The sequence below is a fragment of the Lynx rufus genome, unplaced genomic scaffold (genome assembly GCF_022079265.1).
Source record: "Lynx rufus isolate CCGP_SWC_20201006 ecotype Redwood Valley unplaced genomic scaffold, mLynRuf1.p SCAF_1, whole genome shotgun sequence".
NCBI lineage: Eukaryota > Metazoa > Chordata > Mammalia > Carnivora > Felidae > Lynx > Lynx rufus.
In genome coordinates this window covers 25394754-25415755 of record NW_025814823.1, presented here as the reverse complement: position 1 = coordinate 25415755, position 21002 = coordinate 25394754, and the positions used below count along the sequence as shown (strand labels likewise).

The window sequence follows — 21002 nt, the reverse complement described above, 5'->3', positions numbered from 1 at the left end:
CTGATGAGCACATTGCAACAGCACTCTGTCCAGCTTTCCTTACCTTAGCCCAGTCTCCCGGTGCTTTCTGGTATGTTTTCAAATCTGAGCCTGACCCACCTCTCCTTCCCCCTTAGCTATTGTGTAAACATTGAGGATAGCATTACATGTTTGACTTTTGTCACAGTCTGAATAGAACTAAATTTTACTACTAATGAAATCCAGTTTTATAAAGATAGCTTATGGGGGTGCCTGGGTATCTCAGTTGGTTAAGCACTCGACTCCTGAATTTGGCTCCGGTTATGATCTCACGGTCGTGAGATTGAGCTCTGCGTCAGGCTCTGCACTGAGCTTGGAGCCTGCTTAGGATTCTTTCTCTCCCTCTCTCTCTCTGCCCCTCCCTCACTTGCACGCATGCATACGCATGAGTGCGCATGCTCTCTTTCTCAAAATAAATACATAAACGTTAAAAAAAAAAAAGATAGCCTAAGGACTATTCTTTCCCCAAGAGCACTATCGATTCTGATTTATAGATTTACTTACTCTGTTATTGCTCATAAATAGGGATAATAATAAAAGGATAAATGACAGTAGCATAGATTTATTGAGTGTTTACTGTGTGACAAGCATGATGCTAAATACATGTCGTATTGTCTCTGGTGGGTTACCTCCCCCTCTCCGAGGAGGCAGCTTGTTGTGGTAACTGGGATGGCTCCACAGAGCAGGAGTAGTGTGACTTAGCACAGCTTCCTCTGCCTCCAGACTAAGAACTGGAATTGAAATGAAATAATTAGGCCCTTTTACCTTCCGAACCTCTGGTGGCAGCACACGGTTGCTGATGACGCTTTGGACTCAAGATAGATTCTCACTGGATTTGAGAAACTTAATTCTTCGTGTGTCATAGTCCTTTTATATCGAAGGATTATGTCACCATTCAGTTACATGAACAAGTGATACCCTTAGTAAGAGGTATTTACGTTTACTCATGACCTCCTGGCTCTTGAGTCAGAGTCATTTGTGGGGAGGAGGCAGGTTGAGGACGTTGCTGAACATTTTTTTTTTTTTTTTGGTCTGCAGCTTCCCAGCAGTTCAGGAAGCCTGTTTTCCCACACCCGTGTTTTCTTTTTTCCCTAGTGGCTTCAGGATACAGATATTGTAGTTCCTATTTTGCAGAAAAGAAATCGAGGATTAGGAGCATTAGGTAATTTGCCCGTCGTCACACAGCTTATAAGTGAGCAGGAGCAGTGTTCAAGCCAGGCTGCACCATAACACGCTTCCCCATGCCAGAAGGTATAGCCCCACTTGAACTCAGGACAGAAATGCCTATTTGGGGGGTGCCTGAGTGGATGTCTGACTCTTGATTTTGGCCCAGGTCATGATCCCCGGGTTGTGGGATTGAACCCCACATTAGGCTCTGTGCTGAGTGTGGAGCCTGCTTGAGATTCTCCCTCTCTCTCTCTCTCTCTCTCTCTCCCCCCCCCACCCTCCCCCTACCTCCCTCTGCTCCTTCCCCACTCACTTATTTCTCTGTCTATAAAATTAAAAAAAATTTTTTAAAGCCTGTTTTTAAAGGGTTGTATTTCTCTTTAATTTTTTTCTTTTTAAATTTTTTTAAAAGTTTTATTCATTTTTAAGAGACAAGAGTGTGAGGGAGGGGCAGAGAGAGGCGAAGGCTCCAGGCTCTGAGCTGTCAGCACAGAGGCCGACAAGGGGCTTGAACCCACAAACTGTGAGATCATAACCTGAGCCGAAGTCGGACACTTAACTGACGGAGCCACCCAGGCGCCCCAAAGGGTTGTATTTCTAAATTAGTGATGGTGCATTGTTCATCTAGCTTTTTTTTAAGCTTGGAAGATAAAAGCCTGTCTTCAGAAGAAATTCTTGTGTCTGGAAAAACAGGGGCAATTTCCTAAGGCCCTGGGTCAAAATTTTCTGTAGATGGGCCTTAAATGTTACGCCCTAAGGACTAAAAACTGGAATTGAAACATTAGGCCTTTTTACCTCATCCTTCATCCACACTCCCTTTATTTGAGGTCTAAAATTAGTACGTCTGTGTGACTATAGGTAAATTAACACCTGGGCTATCTTTAGTAGTGGAGAACTGGAAAGTATTGTAGGTCAAAGTATTTGATGGTGTCAAAATGAGGCCTTCTGGGGGGGCTCTTCCGAAACCGATGGGGAGTTCTGAGATGGTCTCTCCTCAGTTACAGTTTCAGAATTTACCACCAAGAAGGTGTGGGCGAAGTGTGCCAATGGTAGAAATGGCAGAAGGAGGTCATGTTTATTGATAGTTAATTCTTGGGTGTGATTTATTTTCTGTTGGCAAGCATTAATGAGGCCAGGCTCTTTTGTTAGATCCCGGGAAAGGCAAGCTACTTTCAACAGCATACAGGTTTTTGCCTTTGGTGCCAGTTCACGAGGTTCAAGTAAGAAAACGTGTGTTGATTAGCCCAGGTTCACTGCCAGTATTAGAAAGGCAACTCAAAAATCATACCTAACTCTCGGTGCAATAACCATATTTCGTTTACGTTTTGAGACTAGCATTTAATAGAAAGAGCCTAGCTGGAAGTGTTACTGTCATATGGCAGTTATTAGCCTCAAATGATCTTTCAAAACAAGTGAGATGGAGTAATAACAGTCATGAGTTTAGAGAATTTTCACGTTATTTAAATATCTCTGTGGCTCTTTTTTTTTGAAGCTTCCACTTGAAGACTTGTGCAGTTTAACATCCCAGTCGCTGCCTGCTGCAGAGCCTTCAATAGTACCTGAATCTACAGAAGACATTCTCTTGAAGGGTTTCATTTCCTTAGAAATGGAAGAAGAAAGAATTGAAACTGCACAGCAGGTGAATGGCATTGTTGTTTCTAAGGATGCTTGATTATTTTAAAGATCTCAAGACAGGGCTGATGAAAAAGTGTCCTTGTTAAAAGTTCTAAACCTTTGAAGATATAGTTAACATCAGATCTTTCTAGAACATTCTCGATTTTGTGTTAGCTGTGGTTGTTTTGTAAGTGTTTTATTTTTATTTATATTTACTTATTTATTTAAAATGTTCCATTTATTTTCGAGAGAGAGGGAGAGGGAAAACAAGCAAGGGAGGGGCAGGGAGAGAGGGGGACAGGGGTTCTGAAGTGGGTTCTGCACTGAGAGCAGTGAGCCTGGTGTGGGGCTTCAACTCCCAAATTGTGAGATTGTGACCTGAGCCGAAGTCGTACGCTCAACTGACTGAGCCACCCAGATACCTCTGTGAGTGTTTTAAATAAACCTGTTGCCCAATTGTATTTGCGATACAGATAAAGATATGATATTCCAACTTTGGATGTTGATAGCTCATCATTAAGGTTTTAATGTTTCATGCACTTTTGGCCTCCCCCAGTGTCTGCTTATGTCGGTGGGTCCCCCTAGCACGCATGTGTGTGTGCACATACACGCACATGCACACACATACACCCCCCCCCTGCTTGTTGCTAGGTAATTTCTTTTTTAAGAACCTAAAGATTCTCTTTAGATGAACCCTTACAGTTATTTTTTAAAATTTGCATGTGTAATCAATCTTCCCCTGATGGCTATTTATTCCTAATCATAAACCTAAATATATAGCAGTTTCTTCCGTCACTTCTTTTGTCTCTTCTTTCTGCTGTATAAAAATCAGAGCTGAGGCATTTACCAAGGAAAACGAAAAGCAAGCCTGCTGAATTGCAGATCTAGGAAGTCGAGGCAGTGTGGCAAAGTGAAAAAGAGCTCCACCTCTTGAGTTAGGCCAGCCTGGATCTGAAAGTCACCCTCTCCATCACTTACCATCTTTGTGAGTTTAGGCAAATCACTTATCCTCTTAGGCCTTTAGTTTTCAAATCTGCAAAACAAGGATGATTATATACCTATCTCATGGGATTTTTCTGAAAATTAGATAATGCATACAGTGTTTGACAGGCACACAGTCAGTGTTCAGTGAATGATAGCTAAGGCACTTGGCAAGCCTAATATCTGGAGAGAATGAAGCATACCCTTGACTTCAAATCCAACTTGAGAATTGTGGAGCATAACCTTGCACCATGTCTGTGAACTTATTTGGACTATTTGGAAAAAAAAAAAATCTGGGCTAAATTTGTACCTGCATATTTTTCTTTAAATTTTTTGAAAAACTTGTATATTGAGTTATAATTTACACAATATAAAATATATCCATTTTAAATATATAGTTTGATGAGTTTTGACAAATTTAACTCCCACAATGATCAAGCTATAAAACATTTTTATCCTTCATGCTTGTATAAGGTCAATCTTTAGCTCTTTTTATTTATTTTATTTTATTTTTTAAAGTTTATTTGAGAGAGAGAGAAAGCACAATTGGGGGAGGGTTGGAGAGAGAGGTAGAGAGAGAGAATCCCAAGCAGGCTCTGTCCTGTCAGAGTGGAGCCTGACGCAGGGCTTGAATTCACAAACCTTGAAATTGTGACCGGAGCCAAAGTCGGATGCTTAATAGACTGTGCCCTCCACCTCTTTTTAATAATAGATATTTTTCACGACATAGGTGGTAGGGCTAGAATCCAAACCCTGGTTTAGCTAATACAGAAGTCCCATGTTGTTAAGTCACTCTGTTATATTATTTCAAAGTTATATTTTTATAATCCTTATTAGATAGCATTAATATTAACACTGACCCAAAGCCCTATGTTACCTATTCAAATTTGGCAATGTAGCAAATAGGCATTAGCCTCTTAGGAAAGAATATATATTTTTTATATACTGTACCTTTAACCCTTATCTTTGTTTGACTCTGGATGTGGCCAATGATTTTAATATCCTTTGCTTTTCTAGCATGTAGATACTGACTATGGAATTAAATGATCATCTCCTGGCTTAAAAATAATTATTAATGTCTGAACCACAAACAGTAAGACTTAGGTAGCGTCTACCCTTTTGACTTGCTGTTTAGCCTGTAGCCACTTTCCATCTTGTCTGTTTTAGTTTTGTTGACAATGTAATACTCTTTATTTTTCTAGTTTTTCTCATGGTTTGCAAAGCTACAAACTCAGATGGATCAGGATGAAGAAACTAAATATAGGTATGCGGCTCTTGAGTTTGTTGGCTAACCTAACTTTAAATTTTTTTTTTTTTAACGTTTATTCATTTTTGAGAGATGGAGAGAGACAGAGCATGAGTGGGGGAGGGTCAGAGAGAGAGGGAGACCCAGAATCTGAAGCAGGCTCCAGGCTCTCAGCTGTCGGCACAGAGCCCGATGTGGCACTGAAACTCACTGACCGCGAGATCATGACCTGAGCCGAAGTCAGGCACTTAACTGAGCCACCCAGGTGTCCCCTAACTTTTAGATCACAGTCATCTGCAGCATTTCATAATCTGTATCTTTAAACGAAATTAAGATACAAAGAAAACTCCAACAGCAACATTTTCTTTAAGAAGAGCTAGAGATAAGTTGTGTGATTTAAACAAATAGTTGTATCATAATTAATAGGTTAGGAGGTGCACACATTGGTTTTTAGAGAACTCTAAGAAGGTTTGAGTTCAAGTGGGAATTTTACAGGAACTCTGAGATGTTTGTTGCTTTTCTTTAGAAGTAGTGACCCAAGAGATTTTGGGGATGCCCACCTAGAATGGGTGTAACTATGTTGTCTTGTTTGTGTATGTTGATAGCATAGGGGAAATGATGGTGCATAGTGTCGAGCTGATTTGGGGACTGTGGATTGAATAATTGCATTTATTTAACATTTATCAAGTGACTGTTACTGCTAGGTAATGTGTTAGGCTCTTTGATGTGTGATTTCAGTTAATCTTTATAGCAGTTATGTGAGGAAAGGTATTATATTATTCCTATTTTACAAATGTGCAAACTGAAGCCTGAAAATACTAAGCGACTTGCCTCATATGACTCAGTGACTCAGGTCTTCTGATTCCAAGTCCAAAATTCTTTCCATGACATCACACCGTCTCTCAAAGACATTAAGTGACCTGAGAGATTGACCTACTTAATACCCCGGGTTGGCCCTAGTGTCCCAGTCTTTGAAAGTTGAGTCGGTGATTTATTGCCTTAAATGTGAAAAGCCAGCTCGTGGCTTTAAGGCTGATTCCTTTTGTTGCTCATTGTTTCAGTGATTTTTTTTCCTCTTAAGTTTTGGAAAAGGTGTTAACATAGTTTTTGGCACCTTTCTGAATATAATAAACTTCATTGAGTAGATCGACTCTTCTCCTGAGATTCAAGCATTTGGGGAAAAATGAGAGTTTGTTGTTTATTGACTCTGCTTATTGGGGGAAAATATTATTGCCAATCCCCTTTTGGTTCTGTTTTCTAGACAGATGAGGGATTACTTGTCTGGGTTTCAGGAGCAGTGTGATGCTATATTGAATGATGTAAACAGTGCTCTTCAGCATCTGGAATCATTGCAGAAACAGTATCTTTTTGTGTCCAATAAGACAGGAACGCTACATGAAGCTTGTGAACAGCTCCTAAAAGAACAGGTAATTTGGAGTAGGGGAGAGGGCTAGTGATTATACTTAACATTTTATTTTTAAATAGATGGATAGAATTTAATTTTGATCTCTTTAATTTCTCCAACTATGTATTGAACTCTGCTCTGTATGAGGCCTTGTGCTAAGCATGCACGTTATGACATTGCCAGCTTGTTTGTATTCTAAATAAGCTCACATGAATGTGGCAAGGCAAGCCTGTGTTTCGAGCTGTTAAGTCTCAGTACAGTTTCAGAATGAAGACGATACATTAGTTTGCCCTGTCCACTCTTGATTGACACTTTTCAAATAAGCAAAGTGATTATAGTAATGGTGGGGTTTATGAAAAGATGGACTGATCTAGATTGTACTTAAACTCATGATCTAAAGATAGAACATGTAAGTCACTTTATCTGAGTCTTCTCTGTATGTTTTATGTGTTTTTAAAAGGGAATTATTTATTATTTTATAAAAGATACGTAAGTTGCTGTAATAATCATCACTTAATTTGTCCACGATTGCAGAAATCTTTGAGCATTAGTCTAAAATCTTATGTCTAAAATAAACCTATATGTCTGGTATAAATGTATTCAATGTAATTTTGAGACTGGAGTGTTGATTCTTACGTTCTTATACTGATTTTTTTCTTTTAAAAAATGCAAGTCGGAACTTGTTGATCTGGCAGAAAACATTCAACAAAAGCTTTCCTATTTTAATGAATTGGAAACTATTAACACAGTAAGCATGGTTTTTTTTTTTTTTTACTTTTTGTAAAGTTAGTGACTTTATTTGTATTTTCCTTTCTGAATATAATCTTTAAATTTATAAATTGACTTGAGTGATAATTTAACTTAATAGTTTGCCTGCAGATAGATATTCCTACTTGTACCCCATGTAGGTATCATTACCAGTTCAGATTTTTTCAAATAGGATTTAAACAGTAGTTCCTCTTAAGTTGTATTACTGTTATTAAAATCCCTTTGTCTGTTACCACGTACAGAATCTTATTTGTGAGCTGGAAAGATGGTGAGAGGAAGTATTAAATTTTAAATCTTGCTGTGGTTGTGCTACTCTTAGCAATCAAAATATTTTTTAAAATAATCTGTTTAGTTTGGAGTATAGTCCTTATAACGCATGCTTGTATATCAAAGTAATAGTCTCAATTAACACTGCTGTGTAAATTACATTCCTGTGTCTTCCCGGCTCATAAATTAATCATAATTACTACATATAAATGACTAAAAGTATTAAATTAATTATAATTGTTATGGTTTACTACAGAGATAGAAAACTAGTAACCAGTTAATGAATGCAAGGGGAAATTGTTCATTGTTAAGCTATCAAGATAAAAAATAGTTGACTGGTTTTACTTATATTTTGCATACACTTCTTTACTTACATTTTCATATTTATATAAAACATGTATGTAAAATAGTTTCATGTCTTAATGTATAGTTTTATATGTTAAGTATTAAACATTATATATATTACTTGTGTTTATGCTTATATTTGTATATATTTAATCATTAAACGTTTACTTATATTTTGCTTATATATTGTTTTACTTTCATAGTATGACTGCTAAACATAGTATGACTGCTAGTTAATCCTTTAACCTTGAAAAAATCGCCACCATTTGAAAGTAGGAAATTTGTGTATGTTGTACTAGAAAATGAGAAGTCTAGGTACTTGATGTGTTAATATAACATTGTACAATGCAGTAATGTAAATATTTGCAAATTTATGAAGAGCCCCTTAAAGCTCATTAGGAATAAACTAAATTAAATCACTATTACTTTTTTGTCCTTTCTTTATTATTACACATGGGCTATATTTGAGGATACTTTCATGATTCTTAAAATGTAGAGACATTAGTATAACTTATAGTCTAAAGGGAAGTATGCTAATTCTAATACATAATTTTCAACTTTTGCCTGAATATTTTTTGTGAATTAAAAAAAATTTTTTTTTCCTTAAAGAAACTGAATTCTCCTACATTGTCTGTTAATAGTGAAGGATTTATACCTATGCTGGCCAAGTTAGATGACTGTATAACATATATCTCATCTCATGTAAGTCATGATATTTTTGTATTTTTTTTAAAGAATATTTATTTATTTTTGAGAGAGAGTGCAAGTGCATGCATGTGTGTGCCTGCACAAGCAGGAAAGGGGGCAGGGAGAGAGAGGGAGAGAGAGAATCCCAAACAGTCTCTGAGCTGTCAGCATGGAGCCCGACATAGGACTTGAACTCACGAACTGTGAGATCATGACCTAAGCCAAAATCAAGAGTTGGGTGTTTAACTAACTGAGCTATCTAGGCGCCCCTGTTTCTGTATGTTTTTAAGAAATCTTAACATTCATATTATATTACTTCTTATGTTATAAAGTATTTCTTCTTTTTTTTTAAATTTTTTTTTTTCAACGTTTATTTATTTTTGGGACAGAGAGAGACAGAGCATGAACGGGGGAGGGGCAGAGAGAGAGGGAGACACAGAATGGGAAACAGGCTCCAGGCTCTGAGCCATCAGCCCAGAGCCTGACGCGGGGCTCGAACTCACGGACCGTGAGATCGTGACCTGGCTGAAGTCGGACGCTTAACCGACTGCGCCACCCAGGCGCCCCTATAAAGTATTTCTTCTGAAGGGAAACAGGGTATCTGTAATATACTTGAAGAAAAACTGTAGCAAATTCTTAGTCATTGTCAGTAGTGATGTAAAAAAAAGTACTTTCAGCTGCTGAGGCAACCTCTGGAACAGAAAGGGATCCTGGCTGACACAGGTATAGCCACCTAAAAGGATGGGTGATTTTTAGGCTTTTGACTTCCTGGTGTTCTAGATACTTCTTTGGAAACAGGAAGTGTTACTTGGGAGGAAATAAAGGAACAGGCCCTTTGATTTCATCACCCTCCTTGTATCCCCCAAGGATTTATAGCTGTACAGGTTTTCCCCACTATCTGAAAGCAGAATGTTCCTATGAAACCTTTTGTAAATCAAAGTGTCCTAAAGTGAAGAAGCAGTTACCATTTCATAAAAGTGAAAATCCTCATTGGATTTCTTTTGGTTAACAAAAACGGGTACTACTGTAGGTCTTTTGTAAAAGTGAAGTGACATAAAGTGAACTTTTGGTTGAAGGGGAATTAGGGGAGAAGCCCGTATTCGTCTTCGTCAAGCTTACAATCTATATAAAACCTTTTGAACATCATACATAGCTTTACTTTAAGGACAGGTTTGTTTTCGTAGTTGGCTGTGCCAGTGTTTGTTTCCTCTTTGTAAATCTTTCCCTTTCCTTTATAGCCACATTTTAAAGATTATCCTGTATATTTGCTGAAGTTTAAGCAGTGTCTTTCTAAAGCCTTGCACCTCATGAAGACATACACTGTGAACACGCTACAGAACCTTACCAGTCAGTTATTGAAAAGGGTGAGTTAACTGGTGAGGTCGTTCCTTTTTTTTTCTTTTCTTTTCTTTTCTTTTTCTTTTTGTATTCATTCATTTACCTTCCATAATCTTAAATGTAAGATTAGTACTTAGTACCTCTAGAAACTTTTTTTTTTAACATTTTGTTAAATAGGACTATGCATCACAGTTTTATTTAGCATAGAAAAAAATGGCTGTATTATATCTGTTCATCAAATCTTATTTTCAAAGAATATTTAATAATGTGAGAAGTACTCATTACTATTGGTAAACAATAAGGTTCGAACCATTTGTCACTTAAAACATTTTATCTTCATGAAAATATTGGAAGGAAATACAGCAAAATGATAAAACTAGTTCTGTCTTAGGGGTAGGATTACATATGATGGATACTTTGAGTTTTGTTTTTTTTTTTTTACATATGGTAGATAATTTAATTTTCTGTGTTTAACAAATGTATTTTCATTGAGAGCCTTCTCAGTGGTTGGTATTGTACTGGGAACTGTACAATAGTGAGAAGGAACCAGCGAGGTCCCTGCCCTCATGGATAATTCAGAAGAAATAATCAGCGAAGAAGGAAACAAACAAACAAATTATAGGTCATAGTAGATGCTAGGTGGAAAATGAGCAGAGAGTTAGGTTAGAAAATTAAGAGTGCAGCTAGCTAAGATGGTCACTGAACATATAAGAAAATAAAATCATAAAGACTATGCATTTTATGTTTTAAGCTTACTTTTCAAAGAACATGAAATATCTTCTTGAACTTTTAGTTCAAAGCCTCTGATTTTCGGGTTGTGTTTTACTGTTCATATTGTTCGTAGCTGACACGAAGGCCAGACTATATAATTTTTCTGTTTTGTAAGATTTTTAATAAGTTTAGGAAATTAATACCTAATCAGTGCTAGTACCTACAATGTACCAGTAACTAGTGCTTTACTGTTGAGCTGCATAACACCTTTATGACTAATCTGCTTTTAATGGATGCGCTGAATCTTAGAGAGGTCCAGTAATGTGGCCATTATCCTGCTGTCAGTAAGTGACTGAGTATGAATCTGAATTCAGGTCTGTTTACCACCAAAATTCATGCAGCATAGGATAAATTTTAGTTATGAAGAGGAAGGAGATGACAGTTCCACCTAAGCATGTCTCATTTGTAGCAATAATACTAATATTTAATCTGTCTTTGAGATTTTTCTCTGTAAGCTTTTGGTTGGTATACAGGCCCAGCGGTAGCATTTAAAATGGTTGGTGTCATATTTTCTGAATGATTATTTGTTTGCTAATTATCTTCCTTCCCTGCCCTTCCCCGTGTCTCTAGGATCCTGCATCTGTACCCAATGCAGACAATGCCTTCACATTATTTTATGTGAAATTTCGAGCTGCTGCTCCCAAAGTCAGAGTAAGTCTATTGACGTAAATAGGATATTGCTATGAAGTTTATTTAGCCAGCCCTTTTGAGGCTCTGCTGTATGTTAGACCTTTTGCTAAACCAGGAAAATGAATACAAATGAAAGGTAGGCACTATCTTTCCACATTACAGTAGCATACCTTAGAGGTGCCTTAAGAGCACAGAACAGGAGACACTTAGCTCCTCCCGTGATGCTCAGGGAAGGTTTCTAGGTGAAAGTGATATTTGACCGAAAGGAGCACAGATTTATAGCGGGCTTGAGGGGATTGGTAAGGATGCTTCATGCAGAGAAGACGGCACGTAGAGGGATGGTTGTAGCCACACTTATTTTGGCAGAGCTCCCTGTAGCTTGTGACCAGAACACAGGGCGTTGGTAACGTGTGATGGGGAAAAAAAGACAGGAAAGATGGTAGAGATCGTTTCACAAGGGGCGTCACATGTCATGCCAATTCAGGACAAGCGGAGAGCTAGTGGAGTATTTTATTTTTTTCAAGTTTATTTATTTTGGGAGAGAGCGAGAGAGCACGTGAATGTGTGCAAGTGAGGGGAGGGCAGAGAGAGGGAGAGAGAGAGAACCTCAAGTAGGCTCTGCACTGTCAGCTCAGAGCGTGATTCGCGGCTCAAACCCATGGCCCGTGAGCTGAAGTCAGACGCTTGACCAGCTGAGCCACCCAGGCCCCCCTGGTGAAGTATTTTAGACAGGAGAATGATTTGGTCAGATTTGCCATTTCTTTAGCTTAAGGATGCTCTTCGAAGATGGATTATGGCGAAGCAAGATTTGAGACCGGGAGGTCTGATCAACAAGGAAGGTTTTGCACTACTCCGTGAGAAATAGGGGTTGATTAAGCTGTTGGTAGTATATTCTTGAGGTTGGGAACATGTGCCTTACTTATCCTCCTTAGCACAGTGGCTGGTACTTATGTGCTAAATATTTGTCTTGATGGAGTGATTAGAAATGGAGGGTGTAGAAAGTAGGTCTGTGTGTCAGTATTTACATATTTAATAACATAGCCAAGATACAGTTGACCAGCTGGTACATGTATCTTTTTCCTGTTCCTTGTGAAGATACTAGAAAGAGTAGTCTACTTTTGCTGACTGACTCAGTCCCTTTCTTGTTTCCCTCCCAGAGTTAGTTGAAAGGGGTTTTTTGTTTTTTGAAATAAGAGAAACTTGGTCTTATTTATAGAAGATACAGGAGAAGGGTGGTTCATTGATGGTAAGAGGTTTAGATTGTGCCTGATTGGTTGCTTTTGCTTAGTAGTCGAATACCAGTGGTAAAAATTTGATTAGAAAAGAAATGGTATAGATAGGTGTGATATATAGCTCCGTGGGGTGGGTGAATATAAAATGATTTTATAATTCTCAGTGGCCTTTCTGCTTGCCATTTACTAATGGTAACCAATTAATACATGCGATGGAGTCGTGACATACTAGTGACAGCATAAAATATTTATCTACAAATAACCTTAATGGAAATACAAGGAGGAAGAAAATGGCAAAACTGGACAGAAAATCATAAAAGACTGAATAAATGGTAAACTTATCTTGTTCCTGGTTCAGGAGACTTAATTTTTTAAATGTCAGTTCCTCCTAATAGAATTTATTAGTCAAATGTAATCTTAGCAAAAATTCCAGTGGAATTTCTTTTTGGATAATGCTAAAATTCATTTGGTATACTAAATAAGCAAGACTAGACAAGAAAAATTTGAAAAATACAGTGATACTGATTCAAGAATTCATCAGTGGATCACTGGAATGGAAAATTCTAGAACTTAGTATATAAATTTCTTAAAGAGGAAGGGTTCTAGTTTTCTACATAGTATTGGGAAGATTTGCTAAGTATTTGGGGAAAAAGAAGTCAGGTCTTCCTTTTATAACATTACCAAAATACACTGTCAGTAAACCAAAGAGTTAAATGTAAAAATAAGCAGAAAAAAAAAATAACTAGCAGAAATTACTAGGAAAAAATTATGGAGTAAAAGATTTGTGATATAAAAATTACATTTTCCAGGGGCACCTGGATGGCTCGGTCGGTTGAGCATCCGACTTCAGCTCAGATCATGATCTCACGGTTCATGAGTCTGAGCCTCGCGTTGGGCTCTGTGCTGACAGCTCAGAGCCTGGAGCCTGCTTCAGATTCTGTGTCTCCCTCTCTCTCTGCCCCTCTCCAACTTGTGTTCTGTCTCTCTCTCAACAATAAACATTAAAAAAAATTAAATTTTCTGAATTTTAAACAGCCACAGAAAAACAGAAACTAGAATGTTTCCAACAAATAAGCGTGAGAGGGTTAATATTTTCAATATACTAAGAGTGCTTGTAAGTCAGTAAGAAAAATAAATATCTACTCTAAGTGGCCAGATTACTCAAAGAAAATGCAAACGATTAATAAATATGAGTGCTTGTATAGCCTCCGTGGAGAATACGTGCAGTTTAAGGTTAGCTGGCATTTTTTTTGGTCAAGAAAATGGCAGATTAACAGTCAGTGCTCTTGAGGATTTGGTCAGGCAGACAATTCTGCTGATAGGGGTATAAATCAGTTCCTTTCTCAGAAACGTTTTAGGAGAATGGAGCAAAAGCCCCTAAAAGTATCTCTTCTGAGCCAGTGTTGGGCGTCCCCGACTGGGAAGTACTTTCTGTTATTGTAGCAGCTTTACCCGGTAGGAGGTGGAAAGTCAAGAGACGGGAGCCAGCTCTCCTGGACTCAGACGACTCCTGGGCAGCTGGCGCCCAGACCCTCTAGTTTCACTCCTAACCACTGGGCTTTTCTTCTCAGGATACAATGTAGATGTCGAACAGAATGTTTGATTTATGGTACATTTGCCGTGGGGGCTGTGAAAGTAATGTTTTAAATAATAATAATAGTGATTCGTTGAGTGTTTACTAGATACCAGGCACTATGCTAAGGCTTTCCATACATTTTCATCTGATCGTTGAGTAGGATGATGTTTTGAAGTGTTAATTTTTTGAAGGCAGATTATAAAGCTGAATATATAATTCTAGTTTTTTTTTAAAGAAATATATAGTAACTATAGTATACAAAAAACTGAAAGGATATCTTAAAATATTAAATGTGGTTATTTTGTGGTATTATAAGTGATTTTTATATTTCAGCGTTTTTTGAATTTACATATTTCCTGACATTAGCGTGTATTTGTTAAAATGAGGAAGTAATTAAAAGTATAACTAAAACAAATGTATTTTTAATATATTTTTATTTTGCAGACTATCATTGAACAAATAGAACAGCGATCTGAAAAAATACCTGAGTGAGTACCTAGAATTTCTTTACTTTCCAAATGACCTTCTTCTTGATGTGCTCTTTTTCCAAGTTTATTATGTCCTTCATATTTTCTGAGCAGTTACCTTGCATGCTATGTAAACCTTGCAGCACATTACTTATTTGGGGGAATAAGGTTGTAGATGTGTCTTAGTGAGTTTGCAAGGCATCTCTTTTTCCCATAGCAGGATTTTCTTTTCTTTTCTTTTTTTAAGTTTGTTTATTTATTTTGAGAGGGGGGCGGGCAGAAAGAGAGAGAGGGAGAGAGAGAATCCCAGGCAGGCTCCTCACTGTCAGCAAAGAGCCGAATGCGGGGCTTGAACTCATGAACCATGAGATCATGACCTGAGCCGAAGTTGGATGCTTAACCGACTAAGCCACCCAGGCGCACCAAGCAGAATTTGCTTTTAATTTCAATAGATGTAAGATCTTTCTCTACTCTTGGGAGATAAATCTTTCTTTAAAAGTTCTAGCTTTTGGGGCACCTGGGTGGCGCAGTCGGTTAAGCGTCCAACTTCAGCCAGGTCACGATCTCGCGGTCCGTGAGTTCGAGCCCCGCGTCAGGCTCTGGGCTGCTGGCTTGGAGCCTGGAGCCTGTTTCCGATTCTGTGTCTCCCTCTCTCTCTGCCCCTCCCCCGTTCATGCTCTGTCTCTCTCTGTCCCAAAAATAAATAAAAAACGTTGAAAAAAAAATTAAAAAAAAAAAAAAAGTTCTAGCTTTTGAACCACAGTTCATTATGGTTTGTTTTTTCTTTTTATACATAAATATTTGTAGTATTTAATGTGGGCAAATGAGAAGTGACCTTACAGCTTTAGAGGTTTGGAAATCACTTCTGGGATTTAAGATCAGATTTAATTTACATACCTGAACTCAGAAGTTTGTATGCCAATCCCATCTGCTTTTCATCAGATACCAGCAACTGCTGAATGACATCCATCAGTGTTACCTTGACCAGCGGGAGCTTCTTTTAGGCCCTAGTATCACTTGTACTGTAACAGAGTTAACCAGCCAGAACAACAGAGATCATTGTGCCTTGGTAAGTTTCTACTAGTTTTGTTTGGTGTTTAAACCTTCCTCTGAGATGTTTTGGTATTCTAGAAGCTACAAGTGAGTAAATAAGTTTTGGTTCCCATATCAACAAACTTAGAGAATTTTTCTTTCAGGTAAGAGAAATCTGGTGTAGTAGTTAGCAGTCAACTTGTCAAAATATTCTCATTTTGATGTATTTTTTGAAGAATGAAGATTCACAAACAAGTATTCCTTTAAAGATGAAGTATCACGGTTTGTGGATTTATACTGACCATTTAGTTTTCACTTTTGCCGCCGAATGCTTTTTTGTTTTGTGACTTTAATTCATACTATAGAAAGATATATAAAGATTTTTTTTTATTAAATACCCCCTTTTCAACTAGAAAAGTAATTTTCATTGTCAAAAGTTTAGAAGACAAAAGAAAATAAAAATGAGCCGTGTTTATGTTCGGCAGTAAATCTTTGGAAACCAACCATTTTCTGTTCTTGCATAACTTTTATGAATATATATGCATAATCACATTGCAAATAAGATACTTGCTTTATTTCTAAGTGCTGGAATCATTGTGTGTCTTTAACTGTAGGTGGTGTGTGTTTATTTCCTGCAGATTCGCAGTGGCTGTGCCTTTATGGTTCACGTGTGCCAGGATGAGCACCAGCTTTACAATGAATTTTTCACAAAACCAACATCAAAATTAGAGTAGGTGGTACACAAAATGTAACTCTTGGTGTTTTTTTTTTTGTTTGTTTTGTTTTTTGTTTTGGAGAGAGAGAGGATGAGAGAGTGCACACATGTGTGCATGGGGCAGAGAGAGAGAGCGAGCGAGCGAGAGAGAATGAGTGAGAATCCCAAGCAGCTTGAATCCCAAGCTCCATGCTGTCAGCTCAGAGCCTGACGTGAGGTTTGATCTCACAAACTGTGAGATCATGACCTGAGCTGAAATCAAGAGTTGGATGCTTCACCAACTGAGCCACCCAGTCTCCCCTACCTCTTGCTTTTAAGATTTAATTTGCTAATAACCATCATGGCTTATTATATTATATGACTATTTAAAAATTAACTGCAGAGGCACCTGGGTGGCACAGTCGGTTAAGTGTCTGACTTTGGCTCAGGTCATGATCTTGCAGTTCGTGAGTTCACGCCCCACATCGGGCTCTGTGCTGACGGCTCGGAGCCTGGAGCCTCCTTCGGATTTTGTATCTCCCTCTCTCTGCTCCTCCCCTGCTCACCCCAGTCTCTCTCTCTCTCAAAAATAAGTAAACATTAAAAAAAATTTTTAAAAATGAATAAAATTAACTGCAGAATATTTTAACTTTTGTGGGTATGTGAACAGAATACTCTTGGGTGGGACAGTGCCTTTTTTGAAAAATAAATGCAATTTAAAGGCCAACATGCCTTGGGGCGCCTGGGTGGCGCAGTCGGTTAAGCGTCCGACTTCAGCCAGGTCACGATCTCGCGGTCCATGAGTTCGAGCCCCGCGTCGGGCTCTGGGCTGATGGGTCAGAGCCTGGAGCCTGTTTCTGATTCTGTGTCTCCCTCTCTCTCTGCCCCTCCCCCATTCATGCTCTGTCTCTCTCTATCCCAAAAAAAATAAATAAAAACGTTGAAAAAAAAAATTAAAAAAAAAAAATAAAGGCCAACATGCCTTTATATTTATAATATATTTATGGAGACATTATGGGACGATAGTAAGAATCCTGTATTGGGAACTAAGTCTTGGCAATCTATATCCCTTTATCTCCACTGAGTATGATAATTCCTTCTAGTTAAAAAATTCTGTGGTTCTAACCAATGGAAGACACTTAAAAATACATACAGTATTTAATACCTTTTCCTTATTTTTCTGAAAGTGTCTTTCTGCCCGTGTTAGTCACTTTTGGTTTTTTCCTATTGGTGATTTTGACTCTTACAAAGGTTCTAACATTATAACTCTTGTACTGAGGAAGAGACAAATTTATCTCATGGTATTGATTAGGTTGATCATTTCTGATGAAATGCTATGTATAGAAGAGCACTATTGACAATATGGAGAATATAGACAATCAGATGTTTAAAATTGTCAAAAATATACTTGTATGTCCAAAGTACTTTTTAAAAACAATTTTTAATGTTTATTTATTTTTGAGAGAGAGAGAGAGAGAGACAGACAGACAGAATACAAGTGGCGAAGGGGCAGAGAGAGAGGGAGACACAGAATCTGAAGCAGGCTCCAGGCTCTGAACTGTCAGCACAGAGCCCGACACGGGGCTCAAATTCACGAACCGTGAGATCATGACCTGACCTGAAGTCGGACACTTAACTGACTGAGCCACCCAGGTGCCCCTATGTCCAAAGTACTTTGAGGTTTGTTTAAGTATTCAAGAATTCTGAATTCATCTTTCCTAGGGAAAATGTTATATTTGATTCACAAATGATGTAGAATTTAAAAGGATACTTATTGGGAATATTTGTTATTGTGGACAAGGGACATATATATCAAAGTATTGCTGAAATAAAGTTGTAATCAATTGACATTTGGCTGGGGGCAGCTAATTTGAGTGGCTGCTGAAGACTCCTTATTGATTTGAGCTTTTATTTTTATTTTTATTTTTATTTTTATTAAGAAAATTTTTTTAATGTTTGTTCATTTTTGAGAGACAGAGGGTGAATGGGGGAGGAGCAGAGAGAGAGGGAGAGAATCTGCAGCAGGCTCCAGGCTCTGAGCTGTCAGCACAGAGCGCGACGTGGAGCTCGAACTCACAGACGCTGCGTGCATCATGACCTGAGCTGAAGTCGGATGCTCAACCGACTGAGCCCAGGTGCCCCTGATTTGAGCTTTTAAAGCAAAAACAAAACAAAACAAAACAAAACTGCAGTATTATTTTTACCCTTTCACTTCTCATTATGTAATGTTCCTATACACTGTTTTCCAGTAGATTTTTTTTTTTTTAATTTTTTTTTTTTCAACGTTTATTTATTTTTGGGACAGAGAGAGACAGAGCATGAATGGGGGAGGGGCAGAGAGAGAGGGAAACACAGAATCGGAAACAGGCTCCAGGCTCCGAGCCATCAGCCCAGAGCCTGACGCGGGGCTCAAACTCACGGACCGCAAGATCGTGACCTGGCTGAAGTCGGACGCTTAACCGACTACGCCACCCAGGCGCCCCTAGATTTTTATTTTTATTGGCTAGAAGAAATCAATGATACCATTTATACTGTTAGAAAATCCTGAAAAGATTATTACTTATAACCATGTTTTATTCTTTCATTGTAGTGAACTTTTGGAGAAACTGTGTGTGTCGTTGTATGATGTCTTCAGGCCCTTGATCATTCATGTTATTCACTTAGAGACTCTATCAGAACTTTGTGGGATCCTTAAAAATGAGGTGCTTGAAGATCATGTACAGAACAATGGTAAATGATAATTTAGAAAATTTCAAAAGTCTTTTTAATTGTATCTGTGGCTCAGTGAATTTGAAAACCCCCTATCTTCTACCCCACTCACCTGTATAAATTTAACATTTTTATAGCCTGGCTTGATGCCTTGTCCCTTTTTAAATCAAGATGCACCTTACTTTTTGACTAAAGGTACAAATTAAATGGGGAAATAATTTTAAAATCTGGGAAAAATTAGTAATAAAATAATTACAGTTACCTTTCTTTCTGGTATCAGAAATCCAGAGAGAATTGTTGGTTTTGGATTAGGCGTTTCTAATACATTTTTACTAGAATACATGAAATCATTGACTATGTTGCTCACTCTTGATTTAAAAACAAATTATTTTAGCATACATACATATGAATAACTTATCTTTTTTGAAATTACAAATAAAAGCAATGCTCTGGAAAGCTCTGCTTTAACCATCTGATACGTTCTTTCATACTGTATTTGATTTGATTGTCATTTTCCTAATGGTACTTAGGTACCTTAAAAAAAACCAAAAAACCTTCAAGTGGTTATTTTACTGGCAGAAATTACTGTCTTCACTTTGACTTTGCTTAGGAGACACTATAGGTTTGTTATGCTTCCAGAGTTTCTTATTCTACTGCATTTAGTTCATTCTAAGGTGTGTATTTTCTCATATATTAATGCCTCTGAGTTAAATGGAGTATTTATGTTATTGTGTAGTATCTCCAGTGCCCCACCCCTAGGAAAGCTGTTACTGCATCACTGGTTACTGCATAACTGGTTTAACACTCTTGGCATCTTAGGAATGAAGAAATTCTATATGAACTCATATTTCATTTTAAATTTCTACTCAGTTTTCTTTGTAGTAACATGAACAAGTCATTTACTGTCTGTGGGACTTAATTTATTTGTAAAATAGGAATGATACCCCAGCTACTAAGCTGCTCTAGCCCTCTCTCAGGATTAGTCCAAAGCTGTATGAGATAACTTTTAAAAAGCACAAAACACCTAAAAATTCAGATTTTATTATTCATGTTAATAATAGAAATATCACAGAGTCCCAGGAAGAAGGTATAAGGGCAAATTTATTTCCCAGCTTTCAATATGAGGAAATTGAAAGAAATTTATTAAATTTTTGAGGTCTTTGAATCATACTGAAATAGAATGCAGCCACAGTCCCCGAGGCAAAAACGGTTCCTGCTATTACTAGGCAATTTAACAATATTTTCGCTTGTTTAAAGAAAGCATTTTTCCAAATATAAAAAGGATGGATGATTACACTTTTTTATCAGCTGAACAACTGGGAGCATTTGCAGCTGGAGTAAAGCAGATGCTGGAAGATGTACAAGAGCGGCTAGTCTACAGAACCCACATCTACATTCAGACGGACATCACAGGCTACAAACCTGCTCCGGGAGACCTGGCGTATCCTGATAAGTTGGTGATGATGGAGGTAGGGGCCCCTTCCTTGATCTGTCCCTCAGTCCCACATACCTTTTGGATGTTTTGTACGAGTGAAGATAGGATTTTTCTTTTTAATTCTCACTCAAGATGTAAAATCAAGATAAACTTGGCCCTAAAATCATAGGAAATAAAATAAAAATTGAACAGAAATGATCTGTTAGGTTGTTTTTCCTTCAGGTTGTGTTTTATAATTCACTTCCCTCCCCTTTCTAGGAAATAATGTGTTCTCAAGTTTTAAATTGAATTTGTACTCCTTGTTATTTCTCTCTCTCTTTTTTTAATAAATGGCATAGAAGAGGGTTGATAATGTAGGAGCTACTGTAGTTGATGGTCACATAACCATCCACATGTCATTCCGTCTCATAAAAACCCTGGAGGACGTCTCCTCAATTACACAGTGTTGATGTCCAGTTTATGGTTTGAAGACTTAGATTTATCTCACTGATCCATTTATCTCACTGATTTAGTTGCATATGAATATTTTCTTTCAGTGCTGGACAGAGTTTAAATAATGCTGAGGGTATTAGTGCTAAAATAGAATTAGAATCTAGAACCTGTATTGTTATTATTTTTTT

At 37.7% G+C, this 21002-nt stretch overlaps 1 protein-coding gene across 2 annotated transcripts in view; it reads left to right on the top strand.

Moving 5' to 3' along the window:
* Positions 1 to 21002, top strand: part of COG3 (component of oligomeric golgi complex 3) — a 73041-nt gene that overhangs the window by 5668 nt on the left and 46371 nt on the right. For both annotated transcript variants that reach the window (XM_047079928.1, XM_047079923.1), the window contains exons 2-13: positions 2678 to 2824; positions 4983 to 5044; positions 6288 to 6453; positions 7105 to 7179; positions 8421 to 8513; positions 9737 to 9862; positions 11178 to 11258; positions 14490 to 14533; positions 15455 to 15581; positions 16183 to 16274; positions 18829 to 18968; positions 20256 to 20416. In XM_047079928.1, the coding sequence (XP_046935884.1) occupies positions 2678 to 2824; positions 4983 to 5044; positions 6288 to 6453; positions 7105 to 7179; positions 8421 to 8513; positions 9737 to 9862; positions 11178 to 11258; positions 14490 to 14533; positions 15455 to 15581; positions 16183 to 16274; positions 18829 to 18968; positions 20256 to 20416 (1314 nt within the window). The remainder of the gene's footprint in view (positions 1 to 2677; positions 2825 to 4982; positions 5045 to 6287; positions 6454 to 7104; positions 7180 to 8420; positions 8514 to 9736; positions 9863 to 11177; positions 11259 to 14489; positions 14534 to 15454; positions 15582 to 16182; positions 16275 to 18828; positions 18969 to 20255; positions 20417 to 21002) is intronic.